This window comes from Rhea pennata, chromosome 1 (assembly GCF_028389875.1).
Source record: "Rhea pennata isolate bPtePen1 chromosome 1, bPtePen1.pri, whole genome shotgun sequence".
In the NCBI taxonomy this organism is placed as follows: Eukaryota; Metazoa; Chordata; class Aves; order Rheiformes; family Rheidae; genus Rhea; species Rhea pennata.
Genome location: NC_084663.1, coordinates 54,340,171 through 54,361,414, shown reverse-complemented (window position 1 = coordinate 54,361,414; position 21,244 = coordinate 54,340,171). Strand labels below are relative to the sequence as shown.

The following is a 21,244-nucleotide window of genomic DNA, read 5'->3' as shown; positions in this document are numbered from 1 at the left end:
GGAGCTGCCTGGGAAGGAAACGCTGGGGGGAAAGGCTGTGCTCTGTTTCAAACTACTGAACTCTGCTTGGGACACTGATAAGGAAACATCCCAACATCCCAGGCTCACACTTCCCCACCCTCAGATAACCTGTGGTTATCAGCCTAACCTGTGCAAAGGACAAGCAGCATACAAGGAGCTGTCTCAGAGCAGAGCCAGGGAGAGAGAACCATTCCCATGGTTTGGGATCATAACAGCAGTTTATTTACAGTTCTTCAGTCATTCCCTGTCCCTGCAGAGGCTGTGCTACATGAATTCTGGAGGATCTTAGGTAGCAGGAAGATAGTTTGTCACAAGGACGGCTTCAGTCCCTTCTGGCCTATGTATTCTGGAAGTGGTGCCTCAGGGCTGGACAACAGCAGTGCAGGTACGGCCAGGAGAACAGATATAAGTGTGAATGAAGCCTCAGCTCCCTCAGCTGGGGGTGCTCGGACTTCCCATCTCAGATGCAATGGCAGAGACAACCTGAAACTGCCTCAGTTCCTTGAAACCCTTTGGCACATGGAGTCCGTACGCCTGTCCCTCCCTCTCCCAACACAGACAGCTGAGGAAATGGTCTGACACGGTTTAGTATGGCCGAAACTTGCGCTGGGCTCGCATCAGCGCGATTCTCTGCTTGTCCTCCTCAAACTTCTTCCTCAGCTGGGCAATGTCTGAAACAGGCAGAAGGAGGAAGAGGGCAGGTCACACAGAGGAGCAGATTTCCATCCCCCTACGGAGCTTCACCCTGGCTGCTCTCAACAGCCCTGTACGCACTGGGAAGTGGTTCAGTCCCAACACATGCAGACACACATCTCCCAGAGTTGATTCTTTTGGGCCAGGGCTCAGAGCAAGGCTGTGGCTCTAGCCACTTATCTCTTGCAGCGCTGCAGCTCCCTCTTGAGGAGGGGAACAGGTTAGTTTTCCCATTCAATTGCTGTATCTGTGCTGACTGAAGAAATCCCTATTAGAAAGCCACATTTTTCTAACTCTGTCACAAAACACTTATACAGCCCCTATTAGGCGAAGAGGTGGCATGGAGCCCACAAGAAGTGGAGACACCATTGACACAACACAGCAACTGGTCACCTACAGTGACCACTGAAAGAAAACTGGTGCTCTTAGGGCCACAACATGAAAGACAAGAGACAGGGGAAGGGGTAAGAGGAGACAGAGGCACTCACGCTCTCTCTTGGTCTCACGATGTTGCCAGGCATAAAAGTTGAGCAACTCTTTGCGGGCCCTTTTCCGCCTCTCCCTCTCTAGCACGCGCAGGTTGGCAGCCTCTGTCCTGGGCAGGCCAGGCTTCCGGCCCTTCCGTGTTACCTTCACCCAGCCCTCCTCATCTGGAACACCTTCCTCCGCTGCTGCTTTGGCTTCTTCCTATAAATACAAAAGGGAGAGGTTGAATGGAAACGTGCTGCCAAGTGCTTAATTCCCCCATAGTCCCCCTTATACACACACACACACACACACGCACACACAGTTACAGCTCTTGCTTCTGCACAAGATTTGAAGGACAGCACAGGTCGGAGGACCTGGGACCACGCACAGGACCAAGCGCTCAGGGCTCAGTCACAATATCACACGCCAGACAGAACCGACTATATTTGTGGTACTTCTGTAAGCCCTGGGAGAAGCATCAGGTGTTACAAGACACCTGTGTGACAGATCCTCTCTCTTCCTTTTGCCACCGAAACTGCTTCGCTGGGTTCGTTCCCCAGCCTGGCCTCACCTCTGCTATCTGTTTGTCATAGTCTTGCATGAAGGCATCCACCTCAGCCTTCAGTTCTTCACGATCCACCACTGAAGCTGCATAGCTGGCGATCCACTCTGAGACAAAGAGGACAGAAGTCCACAGTAACCTCTGTTAGAAGCAAGTTCTAGGGAAACTGCTATAGAGACAGTTCCCATTTCCATGCACCTTCAGCCTCCCCACCAAATTGACTCATGAACAACTGACTTGTGGCCCAGGCCATGGCCAGTAAACAGCTAAGCAGTGCGAAGAGCTTGCAACTGTTCCCAAGCAAGACTGGAGTATACTCAAGCCCAACATTCACATCTGTGTTCCTGCAAAGCAGTCACGTCTGAAGTCCTATCATCTTGACAAATGCCTTGTGCCTGTTAATGAGCCTGGCTCCCGTCCTCAAGGGCAAGCCACAGCCAGCTTCTCTACACAATACCGAATAGATAAGGGGAAAAACTGCCCCTCCATCATATCAAGTAAGCCTTTCCCTCCATAGGGGCACAGGACCATATTCCACAATTTTCAGCAGAACGAGATAATTACCTTAAGACTAAGAAAAGAACAACGAAACATTGGGTGTCTCCCATCTCAGTCTCAGTACAAAGTAGTGGGAATTAATTTGGTGAGATACACAGGGTAGGATTCATGAAAGGACAGGTATTGCTTTCCCCTGCCCTGCTTAACAAGGAAATAGCTAGGAGCGACTTACTGCTAATACCAGTTTTCACAGGATGACTCTCTGTTGATATCAGCAAGGGACCTCTCTGTGACAGGGCTTTGGCCGCCTGGACACCAGCTGGGCTCCTGAACACCACATATGCTACTCGGAAACCCTAAAAGAAAGGGGCCCTCAGGTCAATCAGATACATCTAGGGACCTGATGACACTGCAAGAGCTACAGTACAACAAATTAATTAAATCAAGCCACAGATTACACTGTAACAGCAAAAAAACAAACAAACCAAAAAACAAACACACACACACACACACAACACACATATATATATAACATAAACTTAGGTAATCATACCAGCTAATCCCCCAAAATGATCTTCCCACATCTTGTGCTCCAAACAGCACCATCCAACACTTGACATCTCTTCCCATTCTCACTACTAAAGCATCAGCCCCTTCCCCCCAAGCTTTACCTTTGCGGTTTGGCGGTTGAAGAATTTGGACTTGAGTTCTTCTGTTTTCTCTCCTATTTCTGGCTTATCACGGATGTCCACAGACTGAACAGGCCCACAACTAAAGAACAGCTTAGACAAAGATTCCTTCGTACAGACATTAAAGGACCCCAAAAAAAAGTGGGAAAACAAAACAAAAAAAAAAAAACAGTAAAGCAAGACTGATCTCTTTCCATACCTTCACACCTGCAGAAGGCATTAGGGGGCCCTCTGACAAAACCCCCAGGCCCCTTTGCCCACTGCTCCCACCTGGCAGCACGTCACCTACCAGCTACCAGCTACGTGGACGCATCCTCCGCAGCCCATCCAGCTCGTCCGGCCCTTGTCCCGGAGCGGGACCTGCCCACGGCACGGCAGAGCCGCCGCTGGGCTCTGGCCTGTTAGCTCACCCCGGGGAACCTTCTGAGGAGCACCTGCACCGAGAGCGCTCCGAAGGCCAGAAACCTGAGGGGACACAGCCCCGGGGAGGGGGTGGGGGGGCCCACAAACCTCGAGAGGGGGGCAGACACCCAAGAAAGGTGGGAGGGGGCACAGGACGGATTGACACCTCAAGGGACAGGCGGGGGGGGCGGGGGCAGAGCCCCGGCGGTGGCGGGCAGAGCCCCAGGAGGGACGCGGAGCACCGCGGCGGGGGGCGGGGGGGGGGCAGAGCCCCAAGAGGACAGACAGCCCCGGGGCGGGGGGACGGACGGACACGCTTTCCCACTGCTCCCACCGCCAGCCCAAGCCCTGCGGCGGCCCCTCCGTCCCTTTTGCCGCCCCCTCCCTCCCCGGCGGCCCCACTCACCCGGCCGCAGTACGGGGGCACGTTGAGCACGAAGAGGGTGCGGCGAGGCGGGTGCGCGGCGCCGGCCCCTTCCCGCACCCGGTGCTCCTTTACCAGGAGGCAGTGGGGCGAGCGCTGCCGCGGCCCGAACTTCACCGCCAGCGCTGCGGGCGACGCACTGGTTAGAGCCCCCCCTCCAGCGGCCCGGCCCAGCCCCGGCGCCCCCCTCGGCGCCGCGCCCCCCTCACCCGTGTATCCCGCCGGCGCCCCGCCAGGCACGCGCTCCGCGGCGGCCGCCATCTTAGCTCCGCGGGAAGGGCCGCGCCGCGAGGGCCGCCGGGAGCCGTAGTCCCCCGCGCGCCCGCTGTCCCGGTAATGGCGGCGGGGGGCGAAGCCAGCTACCAGCCAGGGCAGGTGGAGGCGGAGGATTATTTTAAGGCAAGTCAAAATCTGATTTGCTAGGGAGGACACATCGTTACAGGCACGGGAAGCAGGCGAGACGGGTAGGAGGAGGCTGTAGGCAGAGCAAGCAAGGCGGATGCTCGGTTATGTCGTCCAGTGGTTTGGTGGCAGAGGTGCGTTTCCACATTCGCAAGTTCCTCTGGAAATTCTCGGCTGAGGAACACAGAAATACAGTCTGTTCCGGCGAGCGGCCCGTGGCAAGGCCTCTGCGGGACACTACGTTCTATAAGGAAGCTTGTTACGCACAGTCACTTAGTTGAACTCGAGTTCTGAAAACAGAGACCTTAACAGTGTAAAATGCAGCAAATGTGCTTAATTCTAGAGAGGCAAATAAAAAATGTTTAAGATGTGTAAGAACATTTGACAACAACTGTAAGAGTAACTGCTTTTAAAGGCTCTTGTTAATCAGGGAATGTGAGAGAGACTTCTACTGAAAAAGTTGTATTTATGAACAAATAGAACAAAAAGCACCACTTCAAAAATAAAAGAAGATACTGAAGCAAGACAGATGTACAAGGTGAAGAGTAGTTAGTGAATGTGAGCAAGAAATGATATGGAGAGTTGACTCACAGAATAGATATCCAAGTTAAGGAACATGATCAGAAGGAATGGTATATGCAAAACCTGTAAATGTGTACCAGGAAAACTTGCGAATTGAGGCATCACATTAGAAATCAAGTTTTTGAAAAAGCAAAGGGAAAAGAGAAACACTATTACAAATTACTTGCCACCTGTTCTGGACAACTCTATTGAATCAGTGCTGGCAATGTGTTTTGTATGCAAATTTATGATCCTCTCCCCCAAATTAAAATAAAACAAAACCCTCCTCCAAAGATTAGCATCCTGAATCAAGGCAAATGTGCACAGATGTTAGATCAGAAGGTGATCAGCGAGCTCAGTGAAAGCCAAACAAGACTGGCATGAATATTCCAGGCCAGTAAGAAGAAACTTCAGAGCTGCAAGGTGAACTGCTTAAAAAAGCCTGGGAATTACTGGAATGTTACTCTTATTTCAGTGTGCACTGAAACAAATTTTACTAGGAAGAATTAGCTAAGCAAACTTCATCTAAGAGACCTAACAAACTTTAGATTGCAATGCAAATCATAGAGCAGTATTTGGACAATCATCATTGACTTAACGATAGATTAAAAAAATAATGGAAATTTTTACTATACAGATCAGAGCTGGATAAGAGAGCACTAGTTCTTTGAAGGAAGTACATTGATGTCATCATAACTTATCACAGATCATCTAAACACAATGTCCAACTTAACAGCGAATTACAATTCTATTCTTTCTATTTGGTTTTTGGAATGGGCATGGATGTACTAATCAGAGTATGACCAAATCATTCTTTCAGAAGAGTAAAGATATGTAGCCACAATACATGTCTTCATATTTTCATACTCTCTTCTAGCTGATAAAATATCCTAATCCCTCTCGAACAGATACCTTAATTTCACAGCTAGAGTCTTTCTTCCAGAGTTATTTTTTAAACTCACTAGGCTGTCTATAACAAGGGCCACTGTCCTCCTTTTTTGTGACACCAATGGAATTGAAACTAGCTGTGGACACATATTGCTCCCACTTTAACAGCAACACTCTCTGTATAACAAATGTTTATTCAGAAACAGATAATACATTATTTTCTCCAACCCCTAACATTTCTTCCCCCTCCCCCCAACTTATTAAAACACACGTGTTTGATGGGCAGTCTAAAAAAGGGGAACAATAGCTGTCGTAAGTCCCCTCCCTGCAAACATCTGCTGTTCACAAGAAGCACCCTACCAAGTAACGATGCAGTCGGTTTCCAAAGAGTACTCTGGGAAAAAAACAAGTCCTGCCAAGTCCTCAGTTATATCCATGGCTAAAAGGGATACAGTGAAATAGAGGAATGGTTTGCACCTGCTAGATACAGCAAAGAGTTTGTACAGAACAAGAAAGCAAAAGAAACAGGGTTGACCAAGAAATGGAATCTGGACCTACAATGGTTACAATGAGTTCACTAAAGTTCAGCAGTGCTGAACAGAATGGATTAGGTTACTCTCCTAGCTAGAAGGATCAAGTTCAAACCCCAGCCAGATTCTGGAAGTGGCTCGTACCTTTCCTCTCTTCTTACAATACAATTTGAACTAATACAAACAAATGTAGCTACTGGGACTTCAAATACCCACTGCAATAATGATGCTCTAGCAAAGGAAGTACTGGAAGTGCCACCTAGTGGCCAGTGGCGGGTCACAGATGCTCACTCTCTGAAGGTAAACCCTCCTTGCTGCTCTGCATGGGACTTGCCAGTATCTAAACTCTCTGATGCACTAGAGAGCTCTAGAGAGCATTAACTGCTTCCCCTCCCCCCCAACCTCTCTCTGCTGCCATGAAGTGCAGTGATCACCCCCCCAAGCCCATATATGGGAACAGCAGGCCTGCACAGCAGCCAAACATTACCCAAATTAAATCTCTCAAGTGATTTCTCAGGGGCAGAAGACTGCTTTTCATGTGTTAGTGCCTAGAAGAGGCCTCAGCTTCTTCCTTTTCATAAAAGGACGCTGGGTAAGTTAAAAGCTAAGAAAGCACTTTGTGTCCCTATCCAGATACCAGGAGAATGCAATACTGTCTAATGGGAGTGAAACACTTGATTTTTTTTTTCTAGCTCTAAACACAATCCTGGTTCTTACTTTTTAAGTCAAGAAAAAGGGAGGAGAACACAACTGAGCCTGATCCTACAGGGTAAATATATTCATTATAGAAATGCCAGTGCCTTTTTCTTCACCTCTGTGCCTTACTAGCGTTGAAACATCCCTCCCACAGCATGATAGGTTCTGCTCTTGTACACATGTCCTTTCTCCCCAGTGGCATACACACTGGGGAAGCTAAGTGTTTCTTACACCTTCTCAGCATCACAGCTTTTGCGCAGAAAGACATCCAAGGGCCAGGCCAAAGTAGTATGCTACTGAATGCATATGAGTCAAAGATGTAAAATGGTGCTTGCTGTGTGTGGACACACCTTTGTACTTGATGCAGCAATTTTAGAAACAATGTGTTGTCTTGTCTGTTGATAATCAAGGGGGAATGCACCTTTTAGTTTCAAGGTAGATCAGAAGAGAAAAGGAGATTACCACTCCTTCCCTTAGAGCCTATGTGCACTTTTAATGGCCGCTAGGGGTTTTGGAGTAAAGGGAATTACATTGTATATGCTTGGTAATATATTACTGGCAGAAGGGGGAGGTTATTCTCTTGTGGGGAAAAAAATGTGGAAGAAAACTCCCAACTATGGAAACAGAAAATACACACACAAGAGGAAACACTATTGTACAGTAAGGTAGCGATCATAGAAAACAAAAAACTTCCAGGCAGGCAAATGCAAATAACATCTGCATTCCTGCACTTTTCTCATTCTCCAACTTAAGTGAGTTTTCCAGTCCACTGCTTGCTCTCCCTACTCAGAGTTTGATTTTGAATTCTGTGGGCTGCACAGAGGCAGAGACCCCTGAGGATTTGAAGAGTGCCTTCAGGATGGTATCAGGGTCCACCTCAGCAGGGGGATTTGAGGCAGCGCTTGCACTTGACCGGCGTGGTTCTCCCTCCTTCTTCACTGAAGGAGTATCACTCAATCGGCTGGAGGATTAAAAAAAAAAAAAAAAAAAAAAAAAAAAAAACCAGAACAAAACCCCACAAATAGTATTAAACCTTACATTTTTCAAATAAGTTTTACACAATATCTAGACCGTTTTCAATATCCTGTCTCTTCTCAATATTGGACATAGCAGTTTAAGATGTACTTTCAGACAAGAAAACTACCTGATTTCAGACTCATTTTGAATCCCTAGGGCTGGAAACACTACGGAAATAAGCTATTTTGCATTCAGCTCAACATAGAGAGCTTCCACAAAGCAACAGAAAGAGGATATTCATGGGAAAACTATTTACCAACACATTTTCCTCCTTTCCCTTAAGTTCTCCTCAAAACACAACCTGCATGCTCTTTTGGTTCTTCCCCTTAGGAGGCACTTACAGCAATATAGGCTGGTCTGAGGTGATGACATTCCCATTCATGTGAAGATTGCATTTCATTGGTTGACCTAAACAAAGTAATTAAAAAAAAAAATCTGCATCTCAATCACAGTAAGGCAAGACCCTCAAAACACCACGCAACAGTGCAAGCAATAGGAAAGCTCCACATGCTGGGGAAACCATGAGAAAGAGCAGCTGATGCATCTTTTGTTGCAAGATCATAGCACTTCCAAAAAACAGTCAGTAGGAATATGGAATTCAGAATTACATTTAGGCAGACAACTCTTGGCAAAGGCAGAGAGATTCTCCCATTCTGTGCTGTTTGCTCCTCACCTGATATTAGCAGTGTCACTAATCCCAGGAAAGAAACATCTATTCTCAGCTAGAGAGCGTGCATGTTTAACAAGTGTATCAGTCCTCACACAAGGGTAAGAAAAACTAGATAATTTGAGCCTATAACAACATACAGATAGATCCTAATCAAAAATTGCATTGTTGAACGTCTCTAGAGAAGCCAATACTGTTGTACAGGTCTGATTCAGAATGTCTTTGCCAAGTCCCAAGACCTCTGCAAATACTTGTTTTACTTATGCTGTGCAAACAGCTACTCTGGAAGGCATTAAATGCTTATAAAGGACTATCTGGTTTTGGCTTCTAGGTTAGAGACAACAGAATATTCAGCTGGAAGTTAGATCAGAGCAATCAGTACAAGCCTGCTTCTACCTTTGAGCTCTCTCCTCCTGGCAAAACATATTTCTGAATACCACTTAAACGATGCATATATCTAAGAAGTCAAACAAAAGCCTCTAACGCCCAGCTTTCAAAGCAGCTTTCTGGCATTTATTCTCTTGGTAACATACAAGCTTAAGATGTTTTTAAACTCTGTTGAGGTGGGGAAAAAAAAAAAAAACACTGTTGATTCCCCTATTCTAGATGCAACTCTAGCCTGAAACTTACCATCTAAGCACCTGTTGTTGTATTTCTTATATGCTGTGATAGCATCTTCTTTCTTCACAAAGACGACCTCAGCCACTCCTGGGTGCACCAGCCGGGCTCGCTTCAGAGCGCCACATACACAGAATAACTCCTGAAGGCAGACAGCAAGTCATGACTGTGATCACATTAGTTATCACTTGAACCAGAGAGACAGAGTGGGAAAAACTTAGTTTCCTAATTACATCACTATCTGCTTAGACAACACATACCAGAATCTGGCAGTAGCCATTTATCTTAGCACATTTGGTATGATACAAACAAATACTTGGTACTAGTAATACAGGTGGCACAAAACTCCATACTGTCAACAACTCAAGCAGAAGAGTTCAAGGTTAGTGAGTGCTCCATACAGTTATGCATGAAGACCAGCTTCGTTCTCAGTCTGCCTAGATAATGGGGATGCGGCATAAATTAGAACACCAAGCATCATTTGGCACGAACTCTTCTAAATGATGTCAGGTGTCTCAGCACAGTCTAGAAATAGGATTTTGTCCAGTGTTTTTAGCATACAATTTTAAAAAATACGACCCAAAACAAAAATAGAGACATTTCTCAAAATCCTCCCAAGGAAAGCAAATCCGCACCATACTCCTCTTCAGTATATCCACAATAGAAAAGTGAATTATCAAAAGTAGAATGAGGGATGGACGCTTCAGTCACCCAGAATTCAGCAGTAAGCAACACTCACAACAATGTCTTCCTCTGTGACTCGAGGATGCAGATTGTTTACGGTCATCTTTGTGCCTTCCAAAGGACTGAATACCAGCTGCCAACACAAACAAATGTATTACATGCAGAAGGTCAGAAACACAACAGGCATGACTACACAGCAGAGAAAGCATGAAAAAATGATTAAAAGGACACCTGGGAAAGTCTGTACACACACACACACTCATGAAGGGAAAATAAGGCTAGTAATGGGGAGTATCAATGTTCACAAAAGCCCAGCTCATCTGAGGTGAAAAGGAGCCCCCTTTTCATGCTAATTTCTCTCTGAAGTAACTCTTCTTTTCCATTCCCAGATACAACACTAAGTTAATCTGCATACATATGCAACGCTCACTTAGGCATGCCTACACTACCTTTCATAGGCAGGTCTAGGCTGCACTCAGAACTAGCCAGAAAACCTACAGCTAGCAAATTCAGTGTCTGGGAACACCTGGTGACATACTGCACCCAGCACTGGGCAGCTTGGCAAAACAGTTCCAGGCAGGTTGTTTATATCCTGTGTGGACACCAGGTAGCCAAATTTGGGAGCATCCTGTTGTTCTTCCTAACAGCAGCAGACAGAAAATATCAAACTAGTAGTATAAAACACTGTCTTGGCAACATGCAAGCCACCAAGTGCTGTCCAAACAACTGCCATCTCCCTTTAACACAGATTCCTCCAGGACCATGTGCTTCAGTTTTAGAAAGAAAAAGCAGAGAAACAAAATGGAGAGTCTGAGAATTCCCAGCCTCTCAAACACTAGAGAAAAGGATGTTTATACAGGTTTCAAGTTCTTGAGACATGGGCTGCATTTACCAGAATAAGCTTGACAGAGTCCCAGAGATAGCGGTGGGAAGCAGACAGAAATAGCTTGCTCTCGTAACCAATCAACGACAGTTTTGCACATCTCTGCAGAGATTTCTAAGAAGCATGTCCCATTTCCCTAGACTCACCTCAACAGGTGCTGGCTCTTTTGGAGGCTCCTCCTTTGTCACCAAGGTCCGGGACACGTTTGTCAAGGCCTTCGTCCGCATTGGGGAGGGAGGTGCAGGAGGAGCTGTGTAAGTATCATTCTGGACCACTTTAGTCAGGGGAACAGTCTTGGACAGAGAGAATTTATTGCCACTCAGCCCAGTCTACAGGAAGAGAGAATCAAAGCATCCGTGAGAGATGCAGCCTACAAAAGTAGGTCCTCTTTTGTAAGCACCAACACCAGGAGAGCATTATTGGCATGCATTAAGAACTTTCATGTCCTTCCTAGTGTCAAAATCGCTACAGTGCTGGAGACTTTCAGCTTTGAGACAAAAATCAGCTGAAGCTTCTGGACATAGGTTTACCCTAAAAGGTACCAAAAGTGCTTTTTACAAGCACCTTTAATTTTCATACTCCTCTTAAACTCTACCTGTGCATTTTGAATTTGGAAAGCACCTTCTATCTGAAAATTCTCAAGCACTATATAAAGTATACACAAAGATAACTCACTCACAATAAAACTGAGCTGTCTTAGTATTTCTGAAGAATGCCTGTTCATACTATGCTAGCAAACAAGACATGAAGAGTAGCTTTTCCTAGTTGAAGCTATCTGGAAAATTTAGAGCCAAAAGAATAAAAGTTGTGCTTGATATCCGCTGTGAACACCAGAGACGCATTTATTCCTGCAAAAAAATAAGGCCATTTTTAAGGATAACAAATGGCCAGAATCTCTACTTGCCTGAATATCCACCTAAGAAAAACATGGGAAATTCACTGCGCTAGACTGCCTGTGTGATGAAAAAGCCACATTCAATTGCTTGTTTAGAATCACAGAATAATTTAGGATGGACCCATGTCCAAACCCCTGCCTGAAACAGGGTTAGCTTGAAAGGCACACCAGGCTGACTCTGGACTCCACAACCTCTCTGAGCCCCTGGGCCAGAGTGGGCTCTTGTTCTTTCCTTATTCACCTCTAGAAAGAGTTTTTTTTGTCTTTTTTATAACCACCTTTTAGACAGCCAAAGACAGCAGTCAGATCTCGCTGTACCCTTCTCTGACCTGACCTGAACAAACCCTGCTCTCAGTCTCCTCTTGTACATCATATGTTGCAGCCCCCAACTACGCTAGCAGCCCCTTTCCAGACTCGCTCTGGTTTGTCAGTGTGTCTTGTACTGTAGAGCCCCAAACTGGGCACAGTACAACTGCAATCTCAAAAGTGCCAGATAAAGCGGTATTATCTCCCTTGACTTGGTGGCTATGCTGTTACTAATATAGCCCAATATGCAGATAGCCTTCCTTGCTGCAAGGATGCACTGCTGATTCATTCTTAGTATGTCATCCAGCAGGTCCTTTTCTGCAAGACTGCTTTCTAGCCAGTCAGTCCTCAGCTTATATTGCAGAGTATTATCCCATTCCAAGAGCAGGACCTCGCATTTGTCTGTTTGAAATTCCATCTTCTCCAGATCATCAGTACTCCCCAACAAGCTGCCAACTAAGATTTTGCATGGCAAGAGACTTCCTGCTTTGATGTCCAGTCTCTCTAGGAGCAGCGGAAAGCTTCCCTTGCTTACCTGCTCAAACAATAACGAGATAGATTCAAAGAACTTTCCCAAGAAGGAGGAAAAAAAAAAAAAAAGTCAAGAGCTAACATGCAGTAACCTGCTAGCAAAGGAGAAAGCACACATTCTGGCTGCAAAGGCCTACAAAGCCACAGTTAGCCTACAAGGGACTCTGTCCCCAAACAGTGCTAGAAACATTGGCACAAAGGGAGGGGTGGGGTAGAAACTAAACATTCCAGGGGAAATCATCGTTTACATACTTTAAAAGAACATAAGCCCTTTAAAGCTGCAGCCTGTGCATCCACCCAGTGTGAGCATGGCATGGCAGGGACTGTTCAGATAATCCCTTACCGCGTTGTGCAGGAAACTGTTTGTGGTGGTGATTTTCATTTGTTTGCTGGGAAGGGGAGAGACACTTTCATCATCATCTTCCATGTCATATAGACCCTAAAGGAAAGAAGGTAATGATTTACAAGCAGGTATATTTAATATAGGCATCATTCCCAAAATACGTCATTCTCCCCTGCCTTTAGCCTTCTTCGAAACACACACAGTAACTTTAGGTAATGAAACATTACTACTTTGGATTTCTGCCCTCACAGCTTGGTGACAGACAGCTGAATGCAGGCAAGTCCATTTCAAAATGTCAGTATAAGAACTCTCAAAATTCTTTTCCAGGAACGTCACAGCAAAGTTATTTCCATAGATGTACTGAAACCACATATAGGTTTCTCTTTAAACCCTAAAACATCAAGACTCAAGAGACCACATTAATGCAATAAAGCCTCAATGTCTTCCTTTTTAGCAACCTGCTAGCTTTAAAGCTTAAGCCTGTGAATTTTACTTTTTTTCCCCCCTTTCTTTTTAGTAAGCAGATGGCTGCCAAATACATCTGAACCCAACGTTCCTTTTGAATAGCCTGCTTTCTTCAGCATAGCACATGTCCGTCTGGCACTAGAAAACACTGCACTAGGAGGTTTGTTGAATAATTCATTTCCTGGTTCCACTTAAATGCTCATAGCCTTGCCTCAAAATACTAAGGTTAACTCCTACACAAACATTTTTTCATAGAGTGTAAGTGATAATGTTTCTTGGAAAAAGCCTATACACATATGGCACTGCCCAGAACATAAGAAGTCATAACTCAGTTTCCCATTAATTCAGGAGGAAGATGAAGAAAGATTCAGAAAATGGAGGGATTGGCAACAATAGCTTGCAAAATAAGTGGGTTTTCATGGTCAGCAAGATTCTAGCTTGCAAACAGGAGGATTGTTCCAAGCACAAAAATGTGATAAAGGAAAAAAGCATCAGAAATGATAGGCACAGAACTCTGTCGAAAAAAAGGAATTATGAAAAATACAAGCTGTGAAGACAAGGGACTTAAGTTTGAGACAAATAAAAAGTGAAAGGGATCCAAGTTTTGTAACAGTGAGGTCAAGACATGACACTTCCTTAAGTGACAGCATCACGGATAAATAAGAGTGGCAGGTGAATGCAGAGGTAAACACTCAAGAAGCTAAAGTTACTGTAATCAAGGCAAAAGATAAACAAGACATGATATTGTGGATGTCAGTTTTCAATACTTCATATTATATTTTATGTGCATATACACACACATATATACATGTATGTACAAAAACCCACATATTTTGTATTTGTGTATTCTCTGAAAGAGCCTAAGGTGGTAAGATAACTGAATGCTTGTCTGGGCAACAGCTTTAAAAGTCTATCCAGAAGAGATGGCAAAAACTCAAGGGTTTTCCTTATACCTTCACAGAAAATCTTTGATAAAGGACATGGCAATTTTGAAGCCATTAACATCAGTCAGCACAAGGTTTCTAGCAGGGACACAAAGCTGGGTTTCACAGAAAGGTAATACCCTCTCCTTCCTCACTACAGCACATTTGACAACATGGAATCATATTCAGTGTCTGAAGAGGCAGGCAGGATGTTGAATTAAAAAGACCAACAACTCGATCTAATGTAGTATCAAAGAATTTATAGAAAGAGCTTAGAGCAAAAGGTTGCAGCTGCTAGAAAGAACAGTTAGCTCATACAGGAAAAAAAATGGAAACACCTACTTTGTGTTCATGTAACACCTAAGGAGTCAAGTTCAGTTATGCTAAAGGAAAACCTCAACAACCATGAAAGTATCTCCTACACATGAATAGAATGCCAAGTTGTTAGAGAACTTCCAAGCTCCTCTCCCCTTCCGACTTCAACTTCCTTTTGCACCTGCCAATCTTTGTGGACTCGGCACAATCTTGTTCCATACCTCCTACCCGCAAAAAGGGCAGAGTGGTTAACAGCAGTCCTGTTGTTAATGGCACGCACCTGCTTGCGTGTATGGTTGTTCACCACATTGATCCTCATTCCTGCTGGATGAGAGTGTCCAGGAACTGGAGCTTTCTGCTGCAGTTAGAGGGAAAGAACCAAAGCATTAAACACTATAGTCCACCAGCTCCCCCTTTCAGAAGATAGGAGCTCTTATTTTCTACTCTCAGACCACTTAAGTGAAACTCTCCTGCTCTTGAAGTGTTATAAAACAATATGCTAACATCTGTATTTCCTGCAGTATATTTTCTATGAGGTGCCTGCACTTAAAGAAATTAAAATGGAAAACCAAGCAGCAAAATTCAGGTTCAAACTACTTGAGTTTCTGTCCAAGATTAGTTGAAAGTGGACTTAACTCTGCCCAGACAGCCCCAATTAGATTTACATTTCTACAAATATGAAGCTGTTAATGGTATAAAAATCAATAAGCCAGCTTCTCATATTTCATGCTACAGGGAACCAGAGAAGATACCTATTTCCACCAAACTCAACAAGTAGGATATAATGCACTTGATTTGGACAGTTCCATTTTGAACGAGAAACACATACTATCCCTTCACCTTAGACCTGTAAGCTAGGGTGAAGCTGTACTAGGATAAAATGGTACATGAGGTAATGCAGCTGGCCCTCTTCTCTGGTCTATTACTGTGTGAAACAAGGACAAAACAACAGAAGTCAAGAAATGCAGTTTCACTGATCAGCAACCAAAATCAACCATTCAGCAATTCATTCAAAAATGTCCTTTCAGTTTTCAAAAAAGCTAGAAGTTGCCCACCACAAAAAAGATTGTGCCTTCTTACAAAATACTCCATACAGTCAGAACTTCAGGTTTGTGTTTTCTTTGGAAGACTTACTTATACAATAGCAGTGTCATGCTTCAAATTGCTAATTAATTCAGAAACAATAATGCCTGTCCTACTGAAACACCAGCAGAGCTACAGAATTTCTCTGGGTCTCATTCAAAGACATTTTTCCTTCCTTTGTAAGATACAAGACCATCGTCCAGGGCATTAGAGCTCTGTGCTGTATCTTGAATCAAGATACTTCAGTTTGATTCTGCTCCCATATTTGGGGGCAGAGAGGAAGAAGCAAACTGAAGGAGGGCCATGAGAAGTTTGGAATTTCAGCAGAAATCTTGAAATAAAAATTCACAGCTGTGCCCACAGTATGAGTCACTCTATAGTGATATAATATAATCATTCTGGATTTTTTTATTGCAGTTTGTTGTTTAACAATCAGAAAGAACTGTAGGTCAAATTAAGTGATAAAAAAAAAAAAAAAAAAAAAAAAAGAACATCTTCCCATCCCCCAAAAAGCCCTCACAGGTCGGAGCAAATTACTGCTGGATCAGGTCTCCAGAAATTATTTTAACTTGTAGAAACTGTGTAACAAATGTTCAACTCAATGGCTGACGTCACTTTGATCTGGCTGTAAAGGACAATACGAGTATTAATTACGTTACTAATTAGACTACTGAGCAGACCACTCCATTGCTCTGTGATTTGCCCTTCCAACTGTCAATAGAGAGTCAAATTCCTTTTCTTAGGTCTTTCTTTTACTTCCAACTTGGCAGGAAACCTGAAGAGGTTAATAGGCTATATCCTGTATAATCCTGCTATAATTTAAGGAAGAAACATGCTTGATGCTCTTGAGCAAAACAGAGTAGAAAAACTAATCTATGTCAAACTGATGAGTACTGGAGTTATTTCTGGATACGTACAAACACGCTGTTAATCTTCAGGAAGAGAGAAATGAAAGAGAAGTTAGGAACTAGAGTGACATGATTGTCACATACTTGAAGTGAAGAACAAAGCCACTCCTCAAAAAAACAATCCTGACAGTCTGGAAACTTCTCTTCTAGCTCCATCCTCTGTACCTAACCCCCTCCACACACACCCCCACACACCAGCAGTTGCTCTCAGAAGTCAGCTAAGAATCAAGTTACTATGCTCACAACAGGATGCAATCTGAAAATTGATGAAGAAAATCAGCAGGTTAGGATGATCAACTCATGATACTGAAACCAGAATAAGCTTGAGCCTCAGCAGGAATGGGTCAAATAATCAGGCAACTCCCTGGAAAGGGGAAGGGTAGCAATGTAGAAAGAGACAGATCAAATTTTACAAGATGATGAAAAAACATTTTAGATCATCTACAAGATACCAACAGCTGCATAATTTAAACTGGATATAAACCAATTTTCTAGACAAGACAACCTACAACACACACTTGCAATGAACAGTGGTATAAGAATGACAAAAAAAAAAACCCAAACAACAACAAAGTTTCCTTGGATTTTAGCAGGAGGCACGGGGGGAACAGGGACACAGCTATTTAACATTTTCAGATAAATACTTTAGCACTGATTGTGCTACTTTAGTCACTTATCAGGCCCAAAGCTTTTTCTTTAAATGAAAGCTTGGATTCTACAAAAGCTCAAAACTCCAAACAGCTGAAGGACACTGCAAATTGCAAAAGACTCTAAATCTTGCCCTACAGACTGGGTTCAACTGTATCTCCATGGCTTCTTATTGCAATCTTGTGACACATTCACTGTCATCATTATCATTTCCAGTGGATTGCAGCAGAATAAATAAGGGGCTTAGAGATGGCTTGCTTGACCTACTTGGATAGTTTTGGTGATTTTCATGGCTGGATTTACTGTCCCCATTGCTGGGCTGATAGCAGCAGCAGTAGCAGGAGCGCTCCTTTTTAAGCTGATCTTCTCTCTGGCATCCACCACTTTGGTCACCTTTTCAGCAGCAATACTTTGCTGCTTACGGGAATTCAGCATCTCTCGAGCATCCTGCACTTTCCCTTTGATTTTGAACCGAGCATCCTTTTGAACCAGTTTTTCACGGGCATCTTTAACTCCCAGTTTCTGTCGGGCATCAGTGAGGCCAATCTTCTGTCGAGCATCAAATGTCCGCTGGAAGCTGACAGCTGGTGAGGATCTACTGAGAAGATTTTGCTGGATCCCAATGCGAGATCTTACACCTCCGAACACTGGCCTTGTGTTAAGCCTAGAAAAAAAGTTTCAGACATTGTAAGATGTGATTTAGTATCAATAAAAGTATTTGTGGTACTGCAAACAAAAGGTAACTACTACTATGCAGAACCCTACACCCAGGTTAGATGCTCAAATAGAACAGTAGAGAGTATAAGCTGTTTTACATTAGCTATTTATTTATAAAATAAAATATAAAGAACCAATTTCTAGAACTGGCCCTTAAGCTCACATTTACAAACCTAAGCAATAAGCTTGACTTGACCTGTGCTAAATTCATACTATATCCATACAGAATTTATTAAAAACTTGTGTACTTTGTGAGCCCTCTGAAGACAAAGAAGAACAGAAACACATACTCCAGCTTTAGGACTGAACAGGTCTTCTAAAACATTTTTTGTAATATAGTATGTCCTGGTACAAAGAAAACCTGGAACTACACACAACTTCAAGAATTCTGGACAGCAAGTTCAGATTTTGGGGAGTACAGGAGGCTTTGATTTTAGGTTGTACAAGCATCAGTACCAATCTCAGCTGAAGGCTGAGACTGGCAGCAAGGATTGGCTAGTCAAATCACTTGCTAACATTGCTGCCTCTTATCTAATCTACTAACACTAATGCTGCACTCACTGGCTTATATTTTGAAGCACATCACCATTGCAATACTCGGTATGGAAGGATAACAATCAGAACACTCAGTCTCAGACAGAGAACAGCATTTGTAGCTGGGGTTGGCAGGGAGCTCTGGAGAGAATCTGCTCCAACCACCTTACACCTGGCAGGTTGTTCAGGACCGTGTTCAGTTTGGTTTTGAATCTCTCCAGGATGGAGATTCCACAACCTCTCTGGACAGCCTGCTCCAATGTTCCTCCCATGAAAGTGTTTTCTTACATTCAGATGGAAATATTACTAAGAAGCAACCCATTCTGTAGTAAAAACTGAAATCAACTTCTTGTTACAGATTTGATTTACTTTTTTAAAACCTCTCCTAAAAGGCTTGTCTGAATTTTTAGTACAGTTTCTCTTTAATTTAGAGTTAACATACTGAAAAAAATACTGTCACCATTGGCTTTTTGATTCAAAAAAAAAAAAAAAAGAAAAAAAAGCTAGAGCACTACAGGTTATTTGCTTTGTTAAAAGTACTGCACAGTATTATAAAATATAAAATTCAATAGAGTGTCTAGGATTTGTTGTGATACTCAAAAGGCTAAAATCACAAATGCAAACAACAATGCCAGTCAACTTCTTCATATAACTTTATATCAGTACTTCCTGATTTATCTAGCACTACAATTTAAACTTCTACTTACAGTCATATATTTACAGTGAAGAGATTTGTGGAAAAGAAGTAGAAAAGAGATGGAAAAGACATCAGCTCTGTGTCTGGATGCAGCAAGAAAAATAACTGAGAAACTAAGCCAGGGGTCTCATCTTGTTACCTAGCTAAGAATCCTGTGGTGATGCTCTCTCATTCAAACAGAGCATAGCAGTTAAGAGACAAGAATATTAAGTCCATTTGTGTATGCCCAAAAATAAATGAAAGAGGAACAGTACCTATAAAGCACTAGCCATAAAACAAAACTTCACTTTCCAATTTTAAAATCTCTTAGGTTAGAATGCTGCAGAAAGATTGATGAGTTGTTCTTTTTAATCAGTATAAAAGGGAGGTCAAAGTAAAATCAGAAATGTATGTCATCAGCATTTAAGACACACTTAGAACAGTGAAGATGCATATTGATGAAATCAGTTAGGAAACTGTACAGAAGATAAGATTACCCCTTCTCAGAAGAGGAGTTTAATAAGCTTTTTTTTTTTTTTTTTCCTTATCCTATAAGCAAACAAACTGTTTAGGCATTATGTGGCCATTTTGTGCCATGATACCTGAAATACAAGGGAATCTCAAACATTGCAATTCTATACAATTCAATTTGAATTACTGTACATTCTAACTAACTTATCTATGGCACATTGTAATTGTTTGTGTGTTAGCACATTTTATAGCTGTAGATTTTTCTGTTACCATTTTGCTTGGGCTACTAAAGAGCAGGTATACACTGATAAAACTACTCAGCTTGTCTAGCATTCACAAATCTTATAAAGATGACAAACAAGAGAAATGCAAAACACAAACATTCAAATAGTGCTGCTGAGAGAGTATTGTTTGCCAGATAAAAGCTGGAAGGATTCCTGGAAGAAATGAGAGTTACGGAGGGATTTGAAAAAGGAGAGGAGGCGCTTGGCATATTAAGCAGCATAAGGCTGTTCCAAACATTCAGTGTAACGTGAATGAAAGTGCAAAGCTGAGGCCTTGTCTAGACTAGGATTTAGAGGTGTGTTTGAGTTTTTCAGTTAGCACCTGTTAGCAGAGAATGTTCAAAATACCGTTCTAGACACGGAAGCGTACGTGCTCACGGTTAACCATGAAGGCTCCTCGGTGAGCACAGAGCACCAAAACAGAGGGAAACTTAGCTAACAGGGAGCGGAGAGATGCGGGGACAGGACCTCGAGAAACAATAAGAGACTAAAGCCAAGGGGGGGGGGGTGTGCAAAGCTGTCGAAGGAGAAGCCAAACAAGAACCTGCCAACAGCTGCAACGAGCCAACGAGCGAAGGGCCCAGCCTACACTGGAGACGTTCGCCATGCAAACCACGAGTCTAATCTTGTTGCGAACATGTAACGCACTCCACATCCACGCAAGCACTTCACACGGTCCGCCGGGGCGTTGTTAGCCACGCTACAGAGGCTGCGATTTCCAAGGGCCAGGCGCCAATGCCAGCGAAGCGGCCGCTGCCCGAAGCCCTGCCGCTTATCGCGGCCGCCGCTGGCGCACCCGCGCCTCCCACGGCCGCCCCGCGACGCAGCCCGGCGGGCTCCTGCTCCCGCTGCAGGCCCCGGGCAGCCCGGCGCCCGAGGGGGCTCGGCCCAGAGCCACGGCTTGGGGCGGGGGGGCGCACAGCCCCGCCAACCGGCTGCGGCAGGAGCCTCGCGAGCCACGATCCGGGAGAGGCGACGAGCAGAGCCCCCGGCCCAGGGCAACGCAGCGCCGCGGGGAAGGGGGGGGGGGGGAGAGGACGGGGGGGCGACCCCCGCCCCGTCCCTCCCCTGAGCGACGGCTCGCCCCACCAATCAGCCCCAAAACGACGCCCCACAAACCAATGCCTAAGCCAATGGGAAGGCGAGAGCACGGAAAGGGGCCGGGCCGGGCCGCGCCGACGCGGCCCGCGGCCCCCGGAGCGGAGAGACTAAAAGGGAGAACGGAGGAGCCCCCGGGAGAAGCCCAGCCTCAAGCGTTACCCTCCCGGCCGCCTACCTCCCTTTCACAGTCACGCCACGTTTCCGTATGAGCTCGTCCAGGGAGAGATCCGCCATCTTGTCGCGGGGCCCAGAGATAAGACGCAGCGAGCGAGACCCGGACATGACATCAGGCGTCTTCCGCTCCTCGCCCCGCCTCCAGAAGTAACCGCGTCCCCCTCTCC

At 44.6% G+C, this 21,244-nt stretch overlaps 2 protein-coding genes across 4 annotated transcripts; both read right to left on the bottom strand.

The window, feature by feature from the left end:
• Positions 1-220: 220 nt before the first annotated feature.
• Positions 221-4,035, bottom strand: RRP7A (ribosomal RNA processing 7 homolog A). Its single transcript, XM_062586948.1, has 7 exons — positions 3,967-4,035; positions 3,740-3,882; positions 2,914-3,039; positions 2,475-2,598; positions 1,754-1,851; positions 1,203-1,401; positions 221-692 (listed from the first exon to the last, which is right to left on the bottom strand). The coding sequence occupies exons 1-7, from the start codon at positions 4,016-4,018 to the stop codon at positions 607-609; spliced, it is 828 nt and encodes a 275-aa protein (XP_062442932.1). The 5' UTR covers positions 4,019-4,035; the 3' UTR covers positions 221-606.
• A 1,290-nt stretch (positions 4,036-5,325) lies between these two features.
• POLDIP3 (DNA polymerase delta interacting protein 3) lies at positions 5,326-21,198 on the bottom strand. Of its 3 annotated transcripts, none has more exons than XM_062586939.1 (9): positions 21,079-21,187; positions 17,388-17,784; positions 14,762-14,836; positions 12,779-12,874; positions 10,850-11,032; positions 9,876-9,953; positions 9,149-9,278; positions 8,193-8,259; positions 5,326-7,795 (listed from the first exon to the last, which is right to left on the bottom strand). In XM_062586939.1, the coding sequence occupies exons 1-9, from the start codon at positions 21,183-21,185 to the stop codon at positions 7,621-7,623; spliced, it is 1,308 nt and encodes a 435-aa protein (XP_062442923.1). In that variant the 5' UTR covers positions 21,186-21,187; the 3' UTR covers positions 5,326-7,620. The 3 variants fall into 3 exon arrangements, with proteins under 3 accessions (XP_062442923.1, XP_062442922.1, XP_062442924.1); XM_062586938.1 differs by having other exon boundaries at positions 14,762-14,839; positions 21,079-21,186; XM_062586940.1 differs by lacking the exons at positions 5,326-7,795; positions 8,193-8,259; positions 9,149-9,278; positions 9,876-9,953; positions 10,850-11,032 and adding an exon at positions 11,180-12,439 and having other exon boundaries at positions 14,762-14,839; positions 21,079-21,198.
• Positions 21,199-21,244: the final 46 nt, after the last annotated feature.

Excerpts from the sequence above, each read along its gene's own strand:
- RRP7A (XM_062586948.1), bottom strand. The coding sequence starts at position 4,018 with ATGGCGGCCGCCGCGGAGCGCGTGCCTGGCGGGGCGCCGGCGGGATAC. Across the intron at positions 3,883-3,966 it reads GGCGCCGGCGGGATACACGG|CGCTGGCGGTGAAGTTCGGG; the intron begins GTGAGGGGGGCG and ends CGTCGCCCGCAG. Across the intron at positions 3,040-3,739 it reads TGCCCCCGTACTGCGGCCGG|GAATCTTTGTCTAAGCTGTT; the intron begins GTGAGTGGGGCC and ends GTCTGTACGAAG.
- POLDIP3 (XM_062586938.1), bottom strand. The coding sequence starts at position 21,185 with ATGTCCGGGTCTCGCTCGCTGCGTCTTATCTCTGGGCCCCGCGACAAG. Across the intron at positions 17,785-21,078 it reads GGCGTGACTGTGAAAGGGAG|GCTTAACACAAGGCCAGTGT; the intron begins GTAGGCGGCCGG and ends CTTTTTTTCTAG. Across the intron at positions 11,033-12,778 it reads ACAGTTTCCTGCACAACGCG|ACTGGGCTGAGTGGCAATAA; the intron begins GTAAGGGATTAT and ends CTCTTCCTGTAG.